The 18,405-nt window shown below is 36.5% G+C and overlaps 2 protein-coding genes across 2 annotated transcripts; one reads left to right on the top strand and one right to left on the bottom strand.

Moving 5' to 3' along the window:
- Positions 1 to 269: 269 nt before the first annotated feature.
- LOC146145551 (sperm flagellar protein 1-like) lies at positions 270 to 5,739 on the bottom strand. Its single transcript, XM_083389994.1, has 6 exons — positions 5,582 to 5,739; positions 4,300 to 4,411; positions 3,925 to 4,069; positions 3,613 to 3,670; positions 3,226 to 3,398; positions 270 to 746 (listed from the first exon to the last, which is right to left on the bottom strand). Exons 1-6 carry the CDS (start codon positions 5,697 to 5,699, stop codon positions 618 to 620), a joined length of 735 nt encoding a protein of 244 aa, XP_083246120.1. The 5' UTR covers positions 5,700 to 5,739; the 3' UTR covers positions 270 to 617.
- A 1,465-nt stretch (positions 5,740 to 7,204) lies between these two features.
- Positions 7,205 to 18,335, top strand: LOC146145550 (uncharacterized). The gene is made up of 8 exons (XM_083389665.1): positions 7,205 to 7,319; positions 9,697 to 9,875; positions 10,433 to 10,555; positions 11,462 to 11,612; positions 12,303 to 12,476; positions 13,384 to 13,520; positions 16,546 to 16,693; positions 18,098 to 18,335. Exons 1-8 carry the CDS (start codon positions 7,265 to 7,267, stop codon positions 18,115 to 18,117), a joined length of 987 nt encoding a protein of 328 aa, XP_083245791.1. The 5' UTR covers positions 7,205 to 7,264; the 3' UTR covers positions 18,118 to 18,335.
- The last annotated feature ends 70 nt before the right edge of the window (positions 18,336 to 18,405 follow it).

The following is an 18,405-nucleotide window of genomic DNA, read 5'->3' as shown; positions in this document are numbered from 1 at the left end:
TTATGAGTTACATGACGCAACATGGCATAATATTCATAGCGTTTATGGATTCCTTAAAACATACAAATAACAGAGAAAACAAGTTCGCGGAGCTTAAAGTAAGCTGAGTGGGAATGTTTCAGAGGATGTTGTCGTCGAACTTCTGAAACAGCTTTATTAAAACTTAAGGGTCCGATAGAACCCTGTTTAACAATCACTGCTGTAAATGATATTATGCAAAGTTTATATTTATTGACTACACATCACACTAAAAAACGAATCACTTAATGTCGTCTTATAAAAGGTTTATTAAAGATATCACGCTCAAACACAATTTACATTTCAAGCGGTACATAAAAGGCAAACCACGAAAAATCTTTACGTTTCTGGCACTCAATCTAAAAAAATACAACTGTTCGTCCTATATAATACTGCTCTTTCAACCTGTATTACACACACTTAAAATCGGCTAAAAATACAAAACAGAAACGCAAGCTATAAACAGGACATTTAAAAACAATGGCTAAAATTAGTGACGAACAAGTATAAAAAAACTATGTTGGTTTTTAAAGGTTTCTAGTTAAATGTAGTCAAGCGAAAATATATAAAGATGAATGTCGTAAAAAACAAAAACGAATTTAATGGTGTTGATTACTTTGAAGAGTTGAAACTGAATCGTATCTCGTGATCCTTTGCTCCATGTCTTGAATTCGCAAGTCCTTTAAATGCAAAAGGTGCTCGAGTCGCCTTATCTTTACCTGCAATATCTGCATAAAAAACAAACAGTTTTGTTTTAGTTCGATAACGCAGTTCAAAGCGAAGTCAGTATTGTGACTTAATAAAATCGAAACTGAACAACCGCTTCGGCATATTAATTAGTGTGTAATTTTGTCAGAAGGTGTCGGGGTAGTTAGTTTAGTAGATTTTTGCATCAAGCTAACACGCTATAATCATATCAACAGAAATGCATGTGCTTCTACACTTGAGCATGTTCAACTCACAATGCTCCAAGGGCCGTAACAAGCATAATAAATATTTCGCTGGCAGCATATTGATTAATGTATTAAAATGTTAATTAAAATGTATTTTTAATTTAATACGTAACAAACGACATAAGAAGAAGGAACTTCTAATATATTCTTTGAGAATATAAAAATGCTTTAATTTAATGTGAATAGTAAATGTAAATCAAATATCGCAGTTCAAAGCGAAGTCAGTATTCTGACTTTAAGTCGAAACTGAACAACCGTTTGTCAGACTGCGATATTTGATTTACATTTGAAAAAAATTAGCATAACTGCGCTTTAATGAAGTTAAGCAGAAAAAAGGTGTCGATAAGTAGGCCTATGGAGATCAGGTGATTTTTTGGAGATTTTTGCATTAAGTGAACACGCTACAATCATATTTATAGGCATGCATGTGCTGCTACACTAAGCTTGTTCAACTCAAAATCCTTCAAGTGCCGCAACAAGCATAATGAATATTTCGCTGGCCGCATACTGATAATTTTTCAGAGATGACGTTACAAAGTTACGACGTTATTAAACTTAACTTAAAAACATCTGTTTTTCGAATTAGTTAACAAATATAAATCTTTAAAAAATGCGTTTATTTGCTTTAAATTTGCAAAATGTCAATTTAACAGGTGACCCATTAGGTACATAATAAAGATGTGCATGTTGCTCGAAATAAAATAAGATATAGTCTTATTTAAACGAAATTGCACTTTCTAGAGTTTATTAGTCACATGACGCAATATGTCGTAGTAGGTCTATGCATAGCGCTTGAATAGATTTTCTTTATTTAAGCCTTATAACATAGTGGCTCCTAACCTTTTTGCTGTCGCGAACCCTATACAGTTTTGAAAACCTACGCGACCCCCAATGTTAGCGTATTACACATACACCAAACTAAAATCAAATATTAAAACTAGTAAGGTGTAAATTGTAATGGCGGAATCACATATGGTGGATATCTGCCAACCATGTATTGTGAATGGATGAATTATATGACACCCCTATAAGTGGACTGCTGAATATTAACCGTTTTAGTAACGTAAATTGGCAGAATACAGGCTGTAAAGTGACCCGACTAGGGACTCGACAAAATAGACTAGGACAGACTAGGGACTCGACAAAATAGACTAGGACAGACTAGGAACTCGACAAAATAGACTAGGACAGACTAGGGACTCGACAAAATAGACTAGGACAGATTAGGGACTCGACAAAATAGACTAGGACAGACTAGGGACTCGACAAAATAAACTAGGACAGACTAGGGACTCGACAAAATAGACTAGGACAGACTAGGGACTCGACAAAATAGACTCCGACAGATTAGGGACTCGACAAAATACACTAGGACAGACTAGGGACTCGACAAAATAGACTAGGACAGACTAGGGACTCGACAAAATAGCACAGTTGATCGGAGTCGTACTTGGGAGTCGGACTTAGGTTTATTTTTTGTATGACGGAGTAGGACTTGGGAGTCGGACTAAGGTTATTTTTATCCCTGCCTTGGCCTGGTAATACGACTCGCGAGCTAAAAAGTTTGCCAAACCCTGGATTGACCAATTCCTAAATTATTAATTGCAGACAATCAGAACATAACAGGCACAACGAATGACTGTTTTTGACAAACATTAATGAAATGTCGTTTGATTGTGCATTACACAAGCAAGTCCGCACTGATTTAAAATAGAAGTAATGAAACGAAAAAAAAATATTACATAGTACGCCCATGGACCGCATGTTGTACAGGTCTGTGCTAAACAGTTAAAAGCTATATCAACGAGTTTTATCTAAACCAGGGGTCCGTGAACAAGTTTTAGGGGGTCCATGAAGGCCTAATTAAAATGTTTAACGTGCATTTAAAAATGTAATCAAACTTTTTCAAAGAAAAGAGTTTAATTAAAAATAAAATTTGGACTAAATGTATTTAGACTCCACTAAACACAGTTTAAAACAGCAGATTTTTGACGTATATTTGTATTGTGATTGTGAATTTATGACGCCATCTGTAAAAAGTTTCTTGCCTATCGTGGTTCACGCGAAACACAAAAATAAATTAGAGGTATACGCGGTAATCAAAGTTTAAGAACCCCTGATATAAATGCTAACTCCTAATCGAAATACCACGCTATCATCCAAATTGAAGTTTAAGCTAAATATTTTTCGAAATATTCCTCAGAAAATATATTGAATTCATAGCCGGTTAACAACACATTTGTCTCGAAAATACCTGTACTGTTTCTTGGGAAGCAAGTAAGGCCTGTTCTTTTTCTTCAAGTATAAGACGTGTTTGGCTGTCCAGGCCATTAAGATTGAGCTGGGCAAGGGGTACAGGATTCTTGATAGCGTAATCTGTCTGCTGTGGTTGGGAAGGTGGTAAGCTTTCCAAGTTTGGGTTATGACCTGACAAAAAAACTGTAGACTTCCAATGGAGAAAAACTAGCAAATACTTTTCAAATATCAATACATTTTAAACTTCTATACATAGTGAAAAACTTAGTTCGATAAATATTTTCACAAGTTGTCTATTTTTGTTAATAAAATGCAACAAAAAGCACTATTTTTTTCTTGAATTTAATCTCAGTCTATAGAAGAAAATAAACAGAATACGCCTTACTTTTTTCTGAAGCAGTTCTGGCGTGATAGTACGGACGGCTTTCTGGAGTATATCCAGACTGGATCAAAACAATTGTTGTAATAATATTGAATAAATATTTAGGTTTGGCAAAATGTGAATAAGATATAATCTTACAAATGACCTGTATTTGTTTCACTAATGAACTACTATGGTGTAATGGAAATATCTTGATAGCATTAGGCAAATGTAAAAATATATTTATTGCTAATAACTCTAGGCCAAAGTGTTTGATTGTTAATATAAAGACAATACGATGAACACAAGGCAAAAGTAAAATGTAGTGTAAATTACCAAATCTGATCTTTCTTTGTATGCCAATTCTTCAATTTTTTGCCATAAGCCAAGAAGAAACACTTCCACATTGCCAGGATTACATTCAGCAATTTTCTGCATGATGTCAGCAGGTACGGTGTAATTCATCTTTGAGAGAACTTTTCTGCATGAAAATTACACGTTTATGAAGCAACATTATACAACCTAATTGCTAAATAAAACCTACATGGCATTTAGAAATTAGAATTAAATAAGATAAAGCTTAAATTACCTTTTTTTGTTTAAAGGCTGAAAACAAACTTGAACTTTATTTTAGACAAAAAAAAAACAATTTAGGAATTCATTTTTTAATTTTATTTTGGTATTCATCATTTAAAATTATTTTACTATTACCTGTTCAAAGTACCCCAATTGTTCAACTTTTGACCGACAGAGCTGGCTGACACATAATTGTGGATTTCAACTCTCCTTGGGAAGAAATGCTTTACAATTTCGGCAACCAGCACTAAAACATATGATTTTATATTAAATGTATGTAGTTGGGCAATGGGTGTCCAACCCGTCGAAGACTAAGAGTTACATTTCTTATTGGTTAACGCCAAACCGCAACACCTTGCACATGGCGTAAAATAAATATCACCCGGTTTCTTCCTCACCTACACACATACCTTTGCTCAGCTACATTTATTGTAGATGTTGCACCCTAACAATATTTGTAGGCTATATTTAAGTGATTTTTAGAAAAATACATGATTTAAAATAAATGTCATCATGCTTTCCAAGTTTCTAAACCCTGTTATCCTCACTCTATAAAGAGGAATAACATTTGATTATTACATCAACGCACAATATTAGGGTTAGTGTTTGGGTATGGGTGCGTCAAGAATATTATATTCAATAGGATATGAGCAGGAATGGTCCCTGTAATTTTGTTTAAAGGCATGGTGAAGTCATGACACCATAAACAAGGTCTTGTGTGCAATTTTTTCAATGGAAATCAAGCATAAATACATTCAAAGGTAAGGCCAAAAAAGTATTTGTGCCTAGTTGTTAGCAAGCTACTATAAGGCTCATTGTATGTTAGGTGCCAGCCAAACTATCTGAGATATTATAGAAAAGTTAAAGATGTTTCATAAATTTTGCTAATTTTCGGATTTAAGTAGTTGTTAATGAGTCGCAGTTTGGCCAGCCCTGAGTTAAACGAACAAATGATAAATTATAAAATATGTCAAAAAATGCTACATGTAACTGTGCAAAAACAATATTAAAATGCCATTTTGCATTTTATGGAATTTTACACTGAGATTCTGGGTGTACAACCAAATTTTCAGCAGTCACACTGTAGATGTGCAATCATATATTGATTCAGAATCCCACCACAATTCAATCTTATGAAATGTAGGTGTGCACAACATTCCCTAAAAAATGAGGTACACACGCTTGTCTGCATTCTCTGGTATAGGTGCACACTTGAATTTAGCATTTGCACACTTAAATTCAAGAAAATGGTTGAGTTGTGCTAGATTCCTGAACCTTTAGTGTGCATAATACCTTAACAGCACACATCAAAACTTGGTGTGCACACCCAAGATCTCGGCATGGAATGCAGACTGGCTCAGATGTGAAAATTTGTGCACAAAAATACAAAAATTATTTGAAAATCAAAATTACTTACACCCATCACTGAAATCTCTAGTTAAACTTTTTTTCTTTCTTGAAAGAGGAATTTGATCTATCCAACCAAGAAGGCCCTGTAAATCTTCTTCTTTTAAAGGACCATCATAAGAAGACATGTTTAATAAATTGCGTTTCACTATCAATATAAAAAGGCCTAAGTATGATATGACGAATAAAAACAGTTCGGTATGTAACCAATTAAAATTAAAGTCAAGTGCAAACTAAAGCAATATTGTAGAATAACACGAAAAGTTTAGCAAATGGATGGTTGATTTCCGATGTACCTTGTAGGCTACTGGTATAAATAAATTTTGGGCGCTCTTTCACTATTGTACGTGAAAAGTTATGCAAAAAAAAATATTAATACCGCTTACCACAACACATATTGTTTTGGTTAGGGTGCGGGTTAGCGTTTGGGTGAGGGTGGGTCAAGTAATATTATGTTTATAATTAATCATAACTTGACCCACCCTCAACCAAATGCTAACCCGCACCCTAACCCAAACAATATGCGTTGTGGTAAGCGGCATTTTAAGAAAAAAAAAATTTTATTAATTTTCACGTACAATAGTGAAAGAGCGCCAAATTTTGTCGCCGGTCTAAAATCTTCAACATTTTCGTCCGAGGGTTTATATTGTTAACAATAACAAAATTCGGGCTATGGTGCGAGTTTGGGTTTGGGTGGGTCAAGTATAATTATAATATTTATTCTTACACATTTATGCCTTCCTTGCAATTTCAACTTTGACAAAACCTTTCGTTACTGTTAAAATAAGTCTCGTAGGATTCTAGTCCAGCACCTAAAAACTTTCCAAACGAAATAGATTAAATTAAAAAAGGGAATAGAATAAATTATTTTTAAAATATTACAAAATGGTTGGTTTACAAAATTACTTCAACGTCTAAAATTAAAAACAAACAAATGGCGTCTCTTCGCTATGAAACAAAGCACATGGTACCCGTACTTAAAAGCCTGCGGTGCGGAAATTTACAGTGTTACAAATATTTTTTAATAGTGGGGATCAAACGGAAATTTTGTAAAACTCTCTTTCCTTTTACGGAAAAGTCGTGAGTGTTGTACAAGTTATCGTTACATCCATCAACGAAGAGATTTTAATCGTAGCTGGCTTATCAATTAGCTGCCCTCTTTACATTGTTTTTGCATTGTTTATGTTGTTGTGATTCATCACGGCTGCACCTCGTCGAGGAAAACAGTATATTGCCACGCGTCAAACTTGTGGCCGAACCTGACACCTGCAAAAGAGTCGAAAACAGTCGCGTTGTAGTAAAAACACACACAAAAGGGCGCAAAACGTCTCGAAAACTGCACGAGTTTGTATATGGACTTGTGTTCGATGGCAACACCATACACGCACAAACACAGGTGAAAGGGATCCCTTATCGACAGGATAATTTCCCACAAGATTCCGAGTTCTTGCGATAGCGGGCGGCGGAAGGGAAGGGCCGCCATTGAGTCACGCAGCTTTTTTTACCGGGCCGTTATTATGGCAGGAAAAAGTCCCCACCAAGGCCGCGACGCCCTCTAACTTTTTTATCGCTTGCTTTCAAGGGCCTATATATAGAGGCTTGACTGCGATCCAAGGTCACATTTTGCGACTTGCAAACGACGATAATAGTCACTCGAATTGTTATTGTACATCGACGACCGAAAATCGACGACATGTCTTCTTTGACGATGATCACGCTGTTCAGCCTAATTGCTGCAACCTTATGCCGTAAGTTTTAGCAGTTATAATTACTTTCTCAACTCTTTTGCATGTTGCTATTTCTAATCAAAGATGTAACTGAAATTTAACTAAATGATAAAATTGTGCGCTAATTCTACTTCCAATTTTAAAAAGTTTTCAACAGGTTAAATTAGTATGTCACGAACAGTACAATACTAAAATTACTTTTTGCTAATTATAACCCAAAAACTAATATACATTTTACATTTTAAACTTCTTTTTCGGTTTAAGTGTTTGAATAGTATTTTATGAAAACCTTCGTTTTGTTATTTGCAAATGAAAAGAGATGCGTCACGATGATAAGGTTTATCCCGGAGCACAAAATAAATTTTTTATCTCCAGCCCGTGATTCATCTAATTTGTTATTCTTTTCTAAAGATACCCATTTTTGCAAGTGCGCACTAAAATCAAACAACAAATAACTCTTCTATAAAAATACATATTTAGATAAATTTAAGTATATTAGCTTTAATTTGTTGCCATTATTATTTACCCAGGTAACATGGTCAAATATTCGGATCCTAAAAAAACATAAACACTTGGAATTTTAAAATAGGAAAGTTCAAGTTAAAACGAACCAAAAGGATAAGTTCCACATTAAAAATATAATAAAACAAATCAACCTAGCTAAAAAACGTTTTTAAAGATTTTTAATATAATTTGCAAGATTAATTTGTAATTTTAATAACAACTTGTTAACATGTTTTAATCAAAATTTGTTATGATCAAGCTTTAATGCTTTCAAATAAATACTAACAGCAAATGTAGTTAAAAAATACCAAGAGCTTCTCCAATAAGATGATTTTAATTAGTTAATCTATATGCCCTGTAATGCATCAACCTAAAAAGTTACCACTCCGACAGACCCTAATTAGCTTGAGATGTATCTTGACGTCAAATATGGGCTTTGAAATTTAAGAGGTCACCAAAGGAAATGCTTTATGGCGTTCCGTCAACATAAACAACTATGAGCTTAATATAGTTAAACTGCATAGCTGATGCGTTGCGCAATTGGGCTTCGTGATTGCGCAATGCCATTGCCCATTAGGTGATCGATTGCGTAGCATCACGTCACGTGATATGATAATGGCTCTTCTAATGATTTAAAGTGCAATGATTCTTTAAAATCCTGTTGGTTGCTGTTAACTAATAAAATCTAAATTTAAGCAATGCAAGCTTTTGTTAACTCTGGTTGATAAAACTTTATTTAGCATTTCTGCAGTACTTTTATTTGTACATTTATTAAAAAAATTTAACGTTTTCCGATACGAAGAGTACTCGTAATATATTTTGCAAATCGACGCAGCTCAAGTGAAAGTACAGCGCTAGCGTGACTTCATTGACATCAGGTTTTACCATTTTACAAAACGCTCTAGCACATCCCGTTATTCTGCGAATAGCCCTTTGCTGCACGGACTTTCTACCAACGCTAATGTGATTTTACGGCCATGACTGAACTTGACAGGAATTCGAACGAGCTTCGCGTACCTTGAAGCAATTCGTTTAGCAAGTTTGAAATTTGATCGCTACGCCAATTGCTACATAAGGACCCTGACGTCAATTCAATGACCCTCTCAGATAACCTTTGCGAGAGATGGACACTGAACTATATAGGCTCGTAAACGCGGCGAAAAATCACGCGGTTAAACGTTGTGTGTTTGTTATTGCGGAAATGCAACGTCATTTGAAATTTAAGGGTTCTTTGCTGGCCTATCTAAACATTGATCTGACTCATAGATCATAATTATGGCGTCAGTTTTTTACCTTACCTCCTGGAATGCGTTATTTTCCTTCGGGCATTGACTCCACCCGATACAAAACTCTAAAACAAAATTACTGTACAATTGTTCCAAAATTACGAAATTGCTGAACAACAGCAGACGCTGTAACTTCCTAAGCAAAAAAACTTGTACAATAGTTTACTTTTAAATAAGGTTTTGTTAGTATGTTATTGATTGCTCATAAATTTATGAAAAACATAGTTGCAACTATATCTCATAATTCAATCGTAAAACGTCGTATGATAAAATACAACCGGCCTGATTGATATACAATTACTTATCATGTCAAAAATTTGTTATTTTAATGCGCGCTTTTTGTGTAGGCACTTAATAAACCAAAATTGCTCTTTGAGGTTTTGTGTGCTTTAAGGTTGGTTCACACTAGACGCGCTTTGATTCTGGCGTTGTAAGAGTTGAGCAAAAATCAGTTTATTAAATATTCTCAAATATCTCTCGGCGCCCTTGGGCATTAGAAATGACATTCCAGGGTGCCGTGGTACCCTGGTTGAGAACCACTTCCCAAGGGTAGTGATATGAGCATATGTATGTGAATAAGCAACGTGATTTTCATCTTCTCCTCTCAGAGGAACTGGTGCCTCCCGACTACACCTGGATCCGTTGGGGCGACGTGAAGGGAGACCACTTCAGGGTGCGCTGGAGTAACGTGGACAATGCTAGGGGCTACAACGTTTTCGTGTACGAGGGTCGTCAGACAAACAACCCGATGGAAGTGATGTATAACGTGACCGAGACCTCTTGCATTGTAAGTTGGTGTTGCGTCTTTGCCAACGGTTGAACACTTTTATTCAGCCTTGCTTATGATCTGCGCTGACCAAACTGCTTAGTCCGACCATTGCACTGAAATGAGCTAAATTACAGTTAATAAAGCTGTATTTAACGAAATGATGGCTTTGGACTTTTAATCGAAGTCCAAGTCAAGCCCAATTATCGGACAATATCTCGAAAAAAAAAATACCTAAAACGCAACATATAGCACGTAAATTGTTGTGGAAAATGAGAACGAATAACCTTAATTTTTAAATAAAAGTACAAATAAAAACCCTTTCTTTCAACCCAAGTCATTTGTCCAAAAGACTTAAATCACGTTTAAGTCATTTAAGAACAATGACTTAATAGGGTTAAAGCCATTGACTTTAGTCAATAAAACACTGAATAGTTGGGTGCATCCAAAGGCAAACCAGTTTAGATTAAGTTTTTACTTTAGTAAAATGTGTTCGCAATTTTTTAGGAAAATGTGTCGCAAGATGTAACATCCAATAGCAGTTTTTAAAATCATTTTATGATTTGTTATTTCTGCAGATTGGAGGCCTAAAGCTTTACACTGTGTACGGCGTTAGGGTTCAATGCATCAGCCCAGAAGGCAAGACCAGTCCTCAAGGAAGGCCCGCAAGGACCTGGACGTTTGGAAGAACAACCACAACGGTGGGTCGTCGCGTTTTTCTTCGCTAGGGCCCACACTAAAAAAAATTGCATACTATTCTGACCAACGGCTGTGCTGGGTTAAATTTGCAAAAAAACGCGGTTTTTTACTTTAAACTTGAGTGTTAAAATTTTAAAGTGAAACGTTTTATTGTAAAAATGACGCACATCCCGCCCAATACACGTTTAAATCCAATAAATGCACCTTATAGATTTCTCAAAGACCACAACTTCAAATTTCGCTGTTGCGTAAAATCTGTTGCTTACCATTTGCAAAACCACCGCTTGAAATTAATCCAACAGTTTAAGTCTTGTGTTTGTTTTGCTTTTTGTTATTACCTTCAGCAAACGTTTAACCGTCGGGCCGTTTAGCCTCACCCGGAAAACTAATTGCTTTTCGGAAATTATTCTTTACATATAATACACTCGAGACGAACTTCCCGAGAAGGTTCTACATGATTTTGAACGAAAATTGGCGCCGAAATTTAACCACAAACTAGCGGTTTCGAAGCATGTTGCTCGTACCATCATACGAATAAGTCATAGTTTATTGCGCGTACAACCGCTTACTGAAACTCGTTGCCTAAATAATGGGCTTGTTTGTTATGGCTCGCGCAACGTAGGTTAGACGGAAAAATTAATATGTGATTTAATCCCAAGACGTTAACACGCAGCCCTGTTTAAGTCTGTTTAATATACATTTATCGTTTGCAATTTTCCGGTTCAGGTTCAGTCCGTGACTGTCACGGATTCAAGTAATTCGGTAAACGTCACGGAATTCATTTAAATCCGTTACCCCATAAGCATTACCTAACCCATTACACGTCATCGTTTCCCTAAATCCGGAAAAAGAAGCTTAAGGCCCTGTTTAGAATGGCGCAATACGTGAGTTTTAATTTCTTGATCCAGACCTCAGCCCCACCCACAGCACCGACACCGGTAGGATCCTGCGGCATGGGAAAGTTTACTTGCGAGACAAACGATGAGTGTGTTCCGGAGGGAATGTGGTGCGACAAAGATATGGACTGTGCCGATGGGTCTGACGAAAAAAACTGTCCAGGTATGACACTGGGCTTCGGTCCACGCTTTAACCGGTACTTATTGGGGCTTATCTTAGATCGGCCTTAATTATATTAAGGTGGCAATACAATGGGTTCCTTTGAATGCTATTTCCAAAAAATAAAATATGTAATGTACTGCACATAAAGGCCTACCATATTGTATAATTTGGTGCAAAGGAAACGATTTACTAAATAATAGACCCAAGGAAAACAAAAATACACCAGTAAATACTTTAAAAAAGATAAAAACCACCGTTTTTAAAAGCATTACAAAATTATATGACGGGTAATGCGCAAGTATTTTAACCTTACTTGTTCTTTATTGTTGAGCGTAAGATAGCTAAAGAAGATTCAATAGGTTGTCGGATGTAAAAGAAACCTTAAAGTAACATTTGGCTTGTGACTTTAAGAGTTTTTTGTTACATAATTTGTTATAGTCCTTATAGCAGCAGACACTCATCATCACCTGTCAATCAAGACGTTAAATCTGTATGTTTCATTTTTTTAACGATCTTTATGCCTGAATTTTACTCCTAAGCCGTATAAATCACAAGGATATTCTTACGAGTTCGAAAACAGACAGTTCTGTACCACTTTTGCTGTGCAATTTGTGTTGAATCGTACGTGTTGCAGTTTAAAGAAACAAATCTATTTTTCGACATCACCGTTTTTCCTTTGCTTTACACCAGGCTCTTGCACGGAGATCACCGAATTCAGCGAATACGGCAACTTCTCCTGCAACCGCTGGAACTCGCCAGAGAGCGTGTGCTTCTTTCAGTGTAACGGCGATTACGTGAGAGACGGCGCTTACTATTTCATGTGCAAGAACGGACAGTGGGCGTTGGAAAAGCCCACTTGCAGACGTACGTGTTCCTGCTGTATAAGACAAACCCTTATAGTGGGCTATAGCAAACTTTGGAATCGGTTATACTCGCAGTGATTCTCAACCTTTTAAGGCTACGGCACCCTTCAAACATAATAAATAGATTTTCGGTACCGCGACTAGGATTTTCGTGTTTTACTGAAATGCCACTATACATGGAACTGGAACAACACAATCAACTTAAATGGATAATTTGAATTATCCTTGCTCTCTTTAAATCATCCTTTGAAAACCACAGATCATCAAAACTATAGGGTACCGCTTGTTTGTCATTTTTAAATGAACCTTTACCAGCTTTGCGCAAACCTTATTTTCAAAAATCTTACGTTGATAGCGAATTACTCGTTTATCGCGAGTGTATGGGGCCTTCAAACTTTAACAAAGTATAAGGAGTACATGTGTTTAACGGCCCACAATAACAACACATTTCCGCAGTTAATAACCAAAGTTAAACCACAACTCGGTTGTAACTTGTTTAACCTTTTTACCACTCGTACCTAGTGTCATTACACAATAAAATAAAAGCTAAGCTTCTGAAAGTTTTTTCTTGCTGACAGGACGGTAATTGAGCATTGAAGCAGTCTAATGTTGGTCCTAGTGGAAATTTAAACCAGTAAAGTGTTATGTGTGGGAACATTGTAGCGTAAATTTGACCACATTAAAGTTATATGCCTATAACTTTACACGAAAACTTGGCAGTACAGCTTTTAACAACGTTTCAAATTCCTCAACGATTTGCAAAGTTACTCAAATCAGATAAATCAAAATAATCGGCGAACCCTCGAATTCGGTTGCTTGCATTTTCTCGTGCACCATTAAGTTTGAAAACTATCTTAACAAATATGTGGCTCCCATACTAATCACGTAATATTTCAAATTTTCTTCAGTTCGTCGCCCATGGCCGACCGTGGTTCGTGATTTGACGACAGAGAACACGGTCGTGGTACGAGTAAAGAACATTGAATCGGCTGCCGGCTACGAGATCTCCTATCTGAAGGACGTTGAACAAGACACCGAAGTTGAAGTAAGCGTACAGCAATTGCATTTCGAAGGCTTTTCAATATTTGCCGTATAGCGGTGGTTCTCGAACTTATTACCCAACGAAATTTTACCTGACTAAAAATGACAAATCGCCTTAATAATATTGATATCAGTTATATCACAGTTTATGTGCTTTCAAGTCTCATACGGCATGGACATTTGTACCACAAGAGGGTTATCACCGAAAATTATAAAAAATACTACATTAAGGCATTACAATGATCAAAAGCGTAAAACAGATAAAATGGAAAAACACAAAAATAAATAATTTTCCCGTTATTATGACAAAAAAATTGCTTCAAAGTTAAGAAGTTGAATTACCACTAGTTGTTAACCAAATATTTGCAAAAAAATTGCATTTCAAGGAAACAATCATCATAAATATTCTTACATTGATTTGGTATCGGAGCGGCACTGAGACCACTTTAGTGTCGGACTAGTACCAATATTAGCACTCGGCTCCGATACGATATTATCGGACATCCCCGGCGCAAATATTAAAAAAGAGCAGATGCATCATAAGCGGCGTGCAAAGTCAAATGGCATTCCACGCGAGCGCAGCATAAGGGTGTGTGTTTTGCAAGCGGCATTTAAATATAGTTTGCTCAGCAAAATTGCAACAGTCTTCTATACGCAAACCAAGCTTTTCCGATTTACATCGCGATAAAGCTGCAAAACAGCGTTGGACTCGCACGCTATATTAGTATTCTGCGAACGGGTCGCAACGTTTAGAACGGGGGCCGCAACGAAACCGCAAAGGTCGCGTAAACATAAAAATAACGCGAGAATTTCGACATTTTCCCGTTTCCATTTTGACACGCGCCGATGAGTTTGAAGCAAATTCCAATACGAAGTGAGAAGGTAGGATGTAGCTGCGAAGTTCAGGCGTTATTGTGGCTTACGATACGCAACACACGTCCAGCGGTTTCTAATGACTCGCACTGCAACTGCATGAATGAACAGCGTTTACTCCCAGGAGCACTCAATTCGCTAGAAACACTGTTATGTCTTAAAATAAATGCGTGTTTATAATCGTAAGGGATGCTTGACCACTTTACCGATACAAGACATAAACGTTTTACTATTGAAAGATCGCAATCATTCAGTAGCAAACTAGGTCAGTCGATTTGAAAGGTTATAAGGGTAATTTTCCTATCTGATGGTCGTCCACTGGTCTCGCGTAAACATTGGATTTTTTTCTGACCCCAACTTGGCATGGTTTACAAGAGGTCACTAAAGGTATGACTTTGATGCGTTTCAAGGGAAAGTTCCATTTAAATATGGTTTTCTAAAATTGCTTTGTGCAAATAATATGATAAAAAAAACAAGCTTGTTAAGCGAAAATACATGTCAATTGATTCGGGTTTTCCTGTTGAATTTTAGTGAATTAGTATTATTTTTTTGAAGGTAAAATGTAGTTTCGTAAAAGTTTTTCTTAAAGTGATGATAATCCAGCAGCTGCAGTGTGTTCTATTTCAAAAGTGGGCGCACAATATTCAAAAACCTTAAACTTTTGGAATAGAATGCAGAAAGTGGCTTAACCATTTGCATTGTAATCGTTGGCAAGAAAATGCGCCCATGCAGTCTGTAAGAAATTCGCCCAAATACCAACACGACCTATACACTTGCATTTTCTATGATATGGTAAAAAAGTGCAAGGATCGCGTTATATTCCACGATTGGACTTGTTTGTTTTCGCGATTCGGCCCGAATCGCGCGCTCGCGTTTGTTTAAGACCTGTGGGAAGATAAGGCCATGTATAATCGCTGGAAAGTCGGTTTTAGGCAGACGCCCGATCGTTATCGTTCGAGCAACTTCGAGGCAAACTATGTTTTCAATGGAAACTCCACCGTAAATTGGCACCTGCTTTGAAAGCGCAGTCTCTTTACAACCTGGCTTCCGTAAATATGAAAGCCGTTTTGTTTTAAGCAGCGGTTTGTATCGCAACGCTCAGGCTGTTTAGCTGAGACAACTTTTGCAACAAATAAAGATCCTAGCGTAGATTCTTAACCTTTTGCATGCTTCTAATCATTTTATCGCTGTTCGTAGCTTGTTGCGCAATGTGCTATAGAGATCGCATCACTGATTTATTTTATCTTGCCGTATTGTCATTAACTTGTTTTAAAAGGTGGCGCTGACTCTCTCAAGTTATCTACTTCAAATCAAGTGAGATCTTCTTGAAAACTGATTCACTTAAACTGACATACTAAAGATAACAGCGCGGAAAATGTCATCGCGATGCCTTTGAACTTTCAGGGTAAAGCCGTTATCGGAAGCAGAATTAAAAATGTCCTTGGAAAACCTAACACAAACACCGGCTTAACATTAAAACAATCTACCGACCATAAATCACACGACATTCCGATGGATCGCTAAAGTTGTAAAAGATAAATCGCATTACCATGAACTCGCAAGACACCACAACAGCTATTATGAAATTGCAAATAAGAAACACATAGCAAGCAAACTCTACGCAAATACAAAGCGATTTTAAAGCCTATTTTTTCGGAAGTTAAAAATGCAACACTTTGCCTTTTTTAAGATGACATTTAATTTGGATACATGTTATGCATGCTATCTGAATTCTTAATCACAAATTAATTAACGTAAGCTATTTTGGTTTCTCATTTTTCTTACTTGACACAGTGGTTCGCAAGCTTTTTTCTTTAGGCAACTCCCACTTTGCTTCATTTAATGAGGACGGACTCCATAAATTAAAACAAATTAATAAGAAATCATTCAGACAAAAACAACATTCGGCCCACATAAAAATATGTATAATATTACTTTACCCATCTCTAATCAACTACTACAAAAGCTGTCAAATAATTGTAACCATGAATAAATCAAACTTGACGAGAAAGGTTGTACCCCGACTAACATAATTCATCGGCGAATGTATTTAAAATACGGGGTCTGTCCACTTCAGTTTGTGAACCACTGAACTGGCATATTTCGTTAATCTGCATAACCAAGACTCAAATGTTATTTGTTTTGTTCAACCACAGGGTACGCTAAAGGCGGAAGAGGTTGACGAACAAGTGTTCCTGACTATTGGAAACCTGAAATCGGGTACCGTGTACGAGGCCAGGGTGGCCTACGTAAACGACAAGGGCGCTGTTGGAAAGCCGTCCTGGACCTTTAAAGTGACAACAGGTAAAAAAATCTGCATTTTTCAATTGGGTGACCAACACCCAGGTCGCGAGCCACATGCTATTTTTTACCCGATTTTATGAGACTGTTACGCTCATTTTGTAATGCAGTTTTTAGAATTAACAATCAACAGCATATAACTCGCTTTTGGGTACGTCGTAATTTGTTTTATTTTCTATAAATTCAAACACTCGATAGAAGCGTTGATTACACAATTATCCGTTTATACAATCCGCGTTTATGCATCAATATTGTTGATGTGTAAAATGTAGAATTTGCGGAGCAAAAGTATGTGTGGAAAGAAATGGGTTGTTATTCATTTCTGGTCATTTGTTTGTATATTGTATTTTTTTGCGGATAACGCCGTAAGTTTGACTAAGAAATGAGGTTCATTCTCTCTAACTGGTTGGCCAACCCTGCTCTATGGGCCCAGAAAGTGATCGGACCCACAGAATTATAAATATTTTAAAAGACTACAAAATGCTTTAAAAAGACTTTTGCGAAAATAAGCCTCCGAGTTTACGAATTACGAATTGGTTGAATATGCCACTTTAAAGTCTACGTCATAACCTCCATTTTTTACGAAATCTAGTAAATCTGACAGGTGTATAAGGTCTCCATTCACAAATCCTTGTTAAAACTGCGACGCTATCGTAGATTAACGCGTTGACGATAGTCGGCGACAAATGTCAAGCACTTAGAATGTCAAAACTCTGATTGAATCCGCCGCGCGCAAACACCTTTTACAAGTGTGCTCAGGTGTATGAAAGGGCACTTACGGTATTAACTTGCACTGAGCTTTCGATAACTAGACACCAATCGGATAAACGCTATAGGTTATGGATAAAGTCGACGTCACTCGGTACCAAGTACTAACGCTAATAAATAGCACGTCATAAATATGGAAAACACGCTATATTTTCGTGGAAAAGTGTGACTTCAATTGTTAGAAATACAAATGTCGTGGTAGACGTTTTAGAATAAAGAAAATGTTGAATATTTAACTCAAATGTCCAAGTATCGGAACAAATCACCAAGTACGGAATCCGAACGAATAACCAAGTAACGAAATAAATAACCAAGTATCGGACATCCCCTACTTTCGGGTCAAAGTTCGTTTGAATTGCGTCATTTTTAAGCACCAAAAAGCGTCTAAAGTCACTGTAGGAATGAGCGCGATTTGTGATTAGCGCGATCACGGATAAACGAATAGCGGAAGGATAGTGTTACGTCATGATGCTGAAAAAGGGGTATTTTTGTGTGGATGCGAATCTCTAAGTTGTAATAAATATTTTTAAACAAACAACAAACAACAAACATTAGTATATAAATCATAATTTCATAAAAAAACTTTTGCTTTTATCATTCCGTATGTATTGCTTACACCCAACCTTTTTTTCTTCGCAGAACGGACCCCTAAAAAATGAACAGAGTGTACTTCTGTTTCACCGGAAGAATGGACTTAAGACCGCATGAAAAGCTGTATGATGTATTTTGTGTGCAAACTCGTATTTCGTGGTGCTTTTTTTATCGTACATTGTAACCTTTTTGTTAAAGCCGTACTTTTGACTTGCCTGTAAGAGATTCATGGCACCAAGTGTGTGTCAGAAGATAAATTGTACAATAAATTGGTGGCAGAAAACTATGTGGGGTGCCTTTGTTTATGGCTTAAATACAAGTTTAGAATGCATATCAGAAAATTGTAATGTAAAAAA

The sequence above is a fragment of the Ascidiella aspersa genome, chromosome 5, assembly GCF_963924565.1.
Source record: "Ascidiella aspersa chromosome 5, kaAscAspe10.2, whole genome shotgun sequence".
NCBI classification, from domain to species: Eukaryota; Metazoa; Chordata; class Ascidiacea; order Phlebobranchia; family Ascidiidae; genus Ascidiella; species Ascidiella aspersa.
This window is presented reverse-complemented; position numbering and strand designations above follow the sequence as displayed.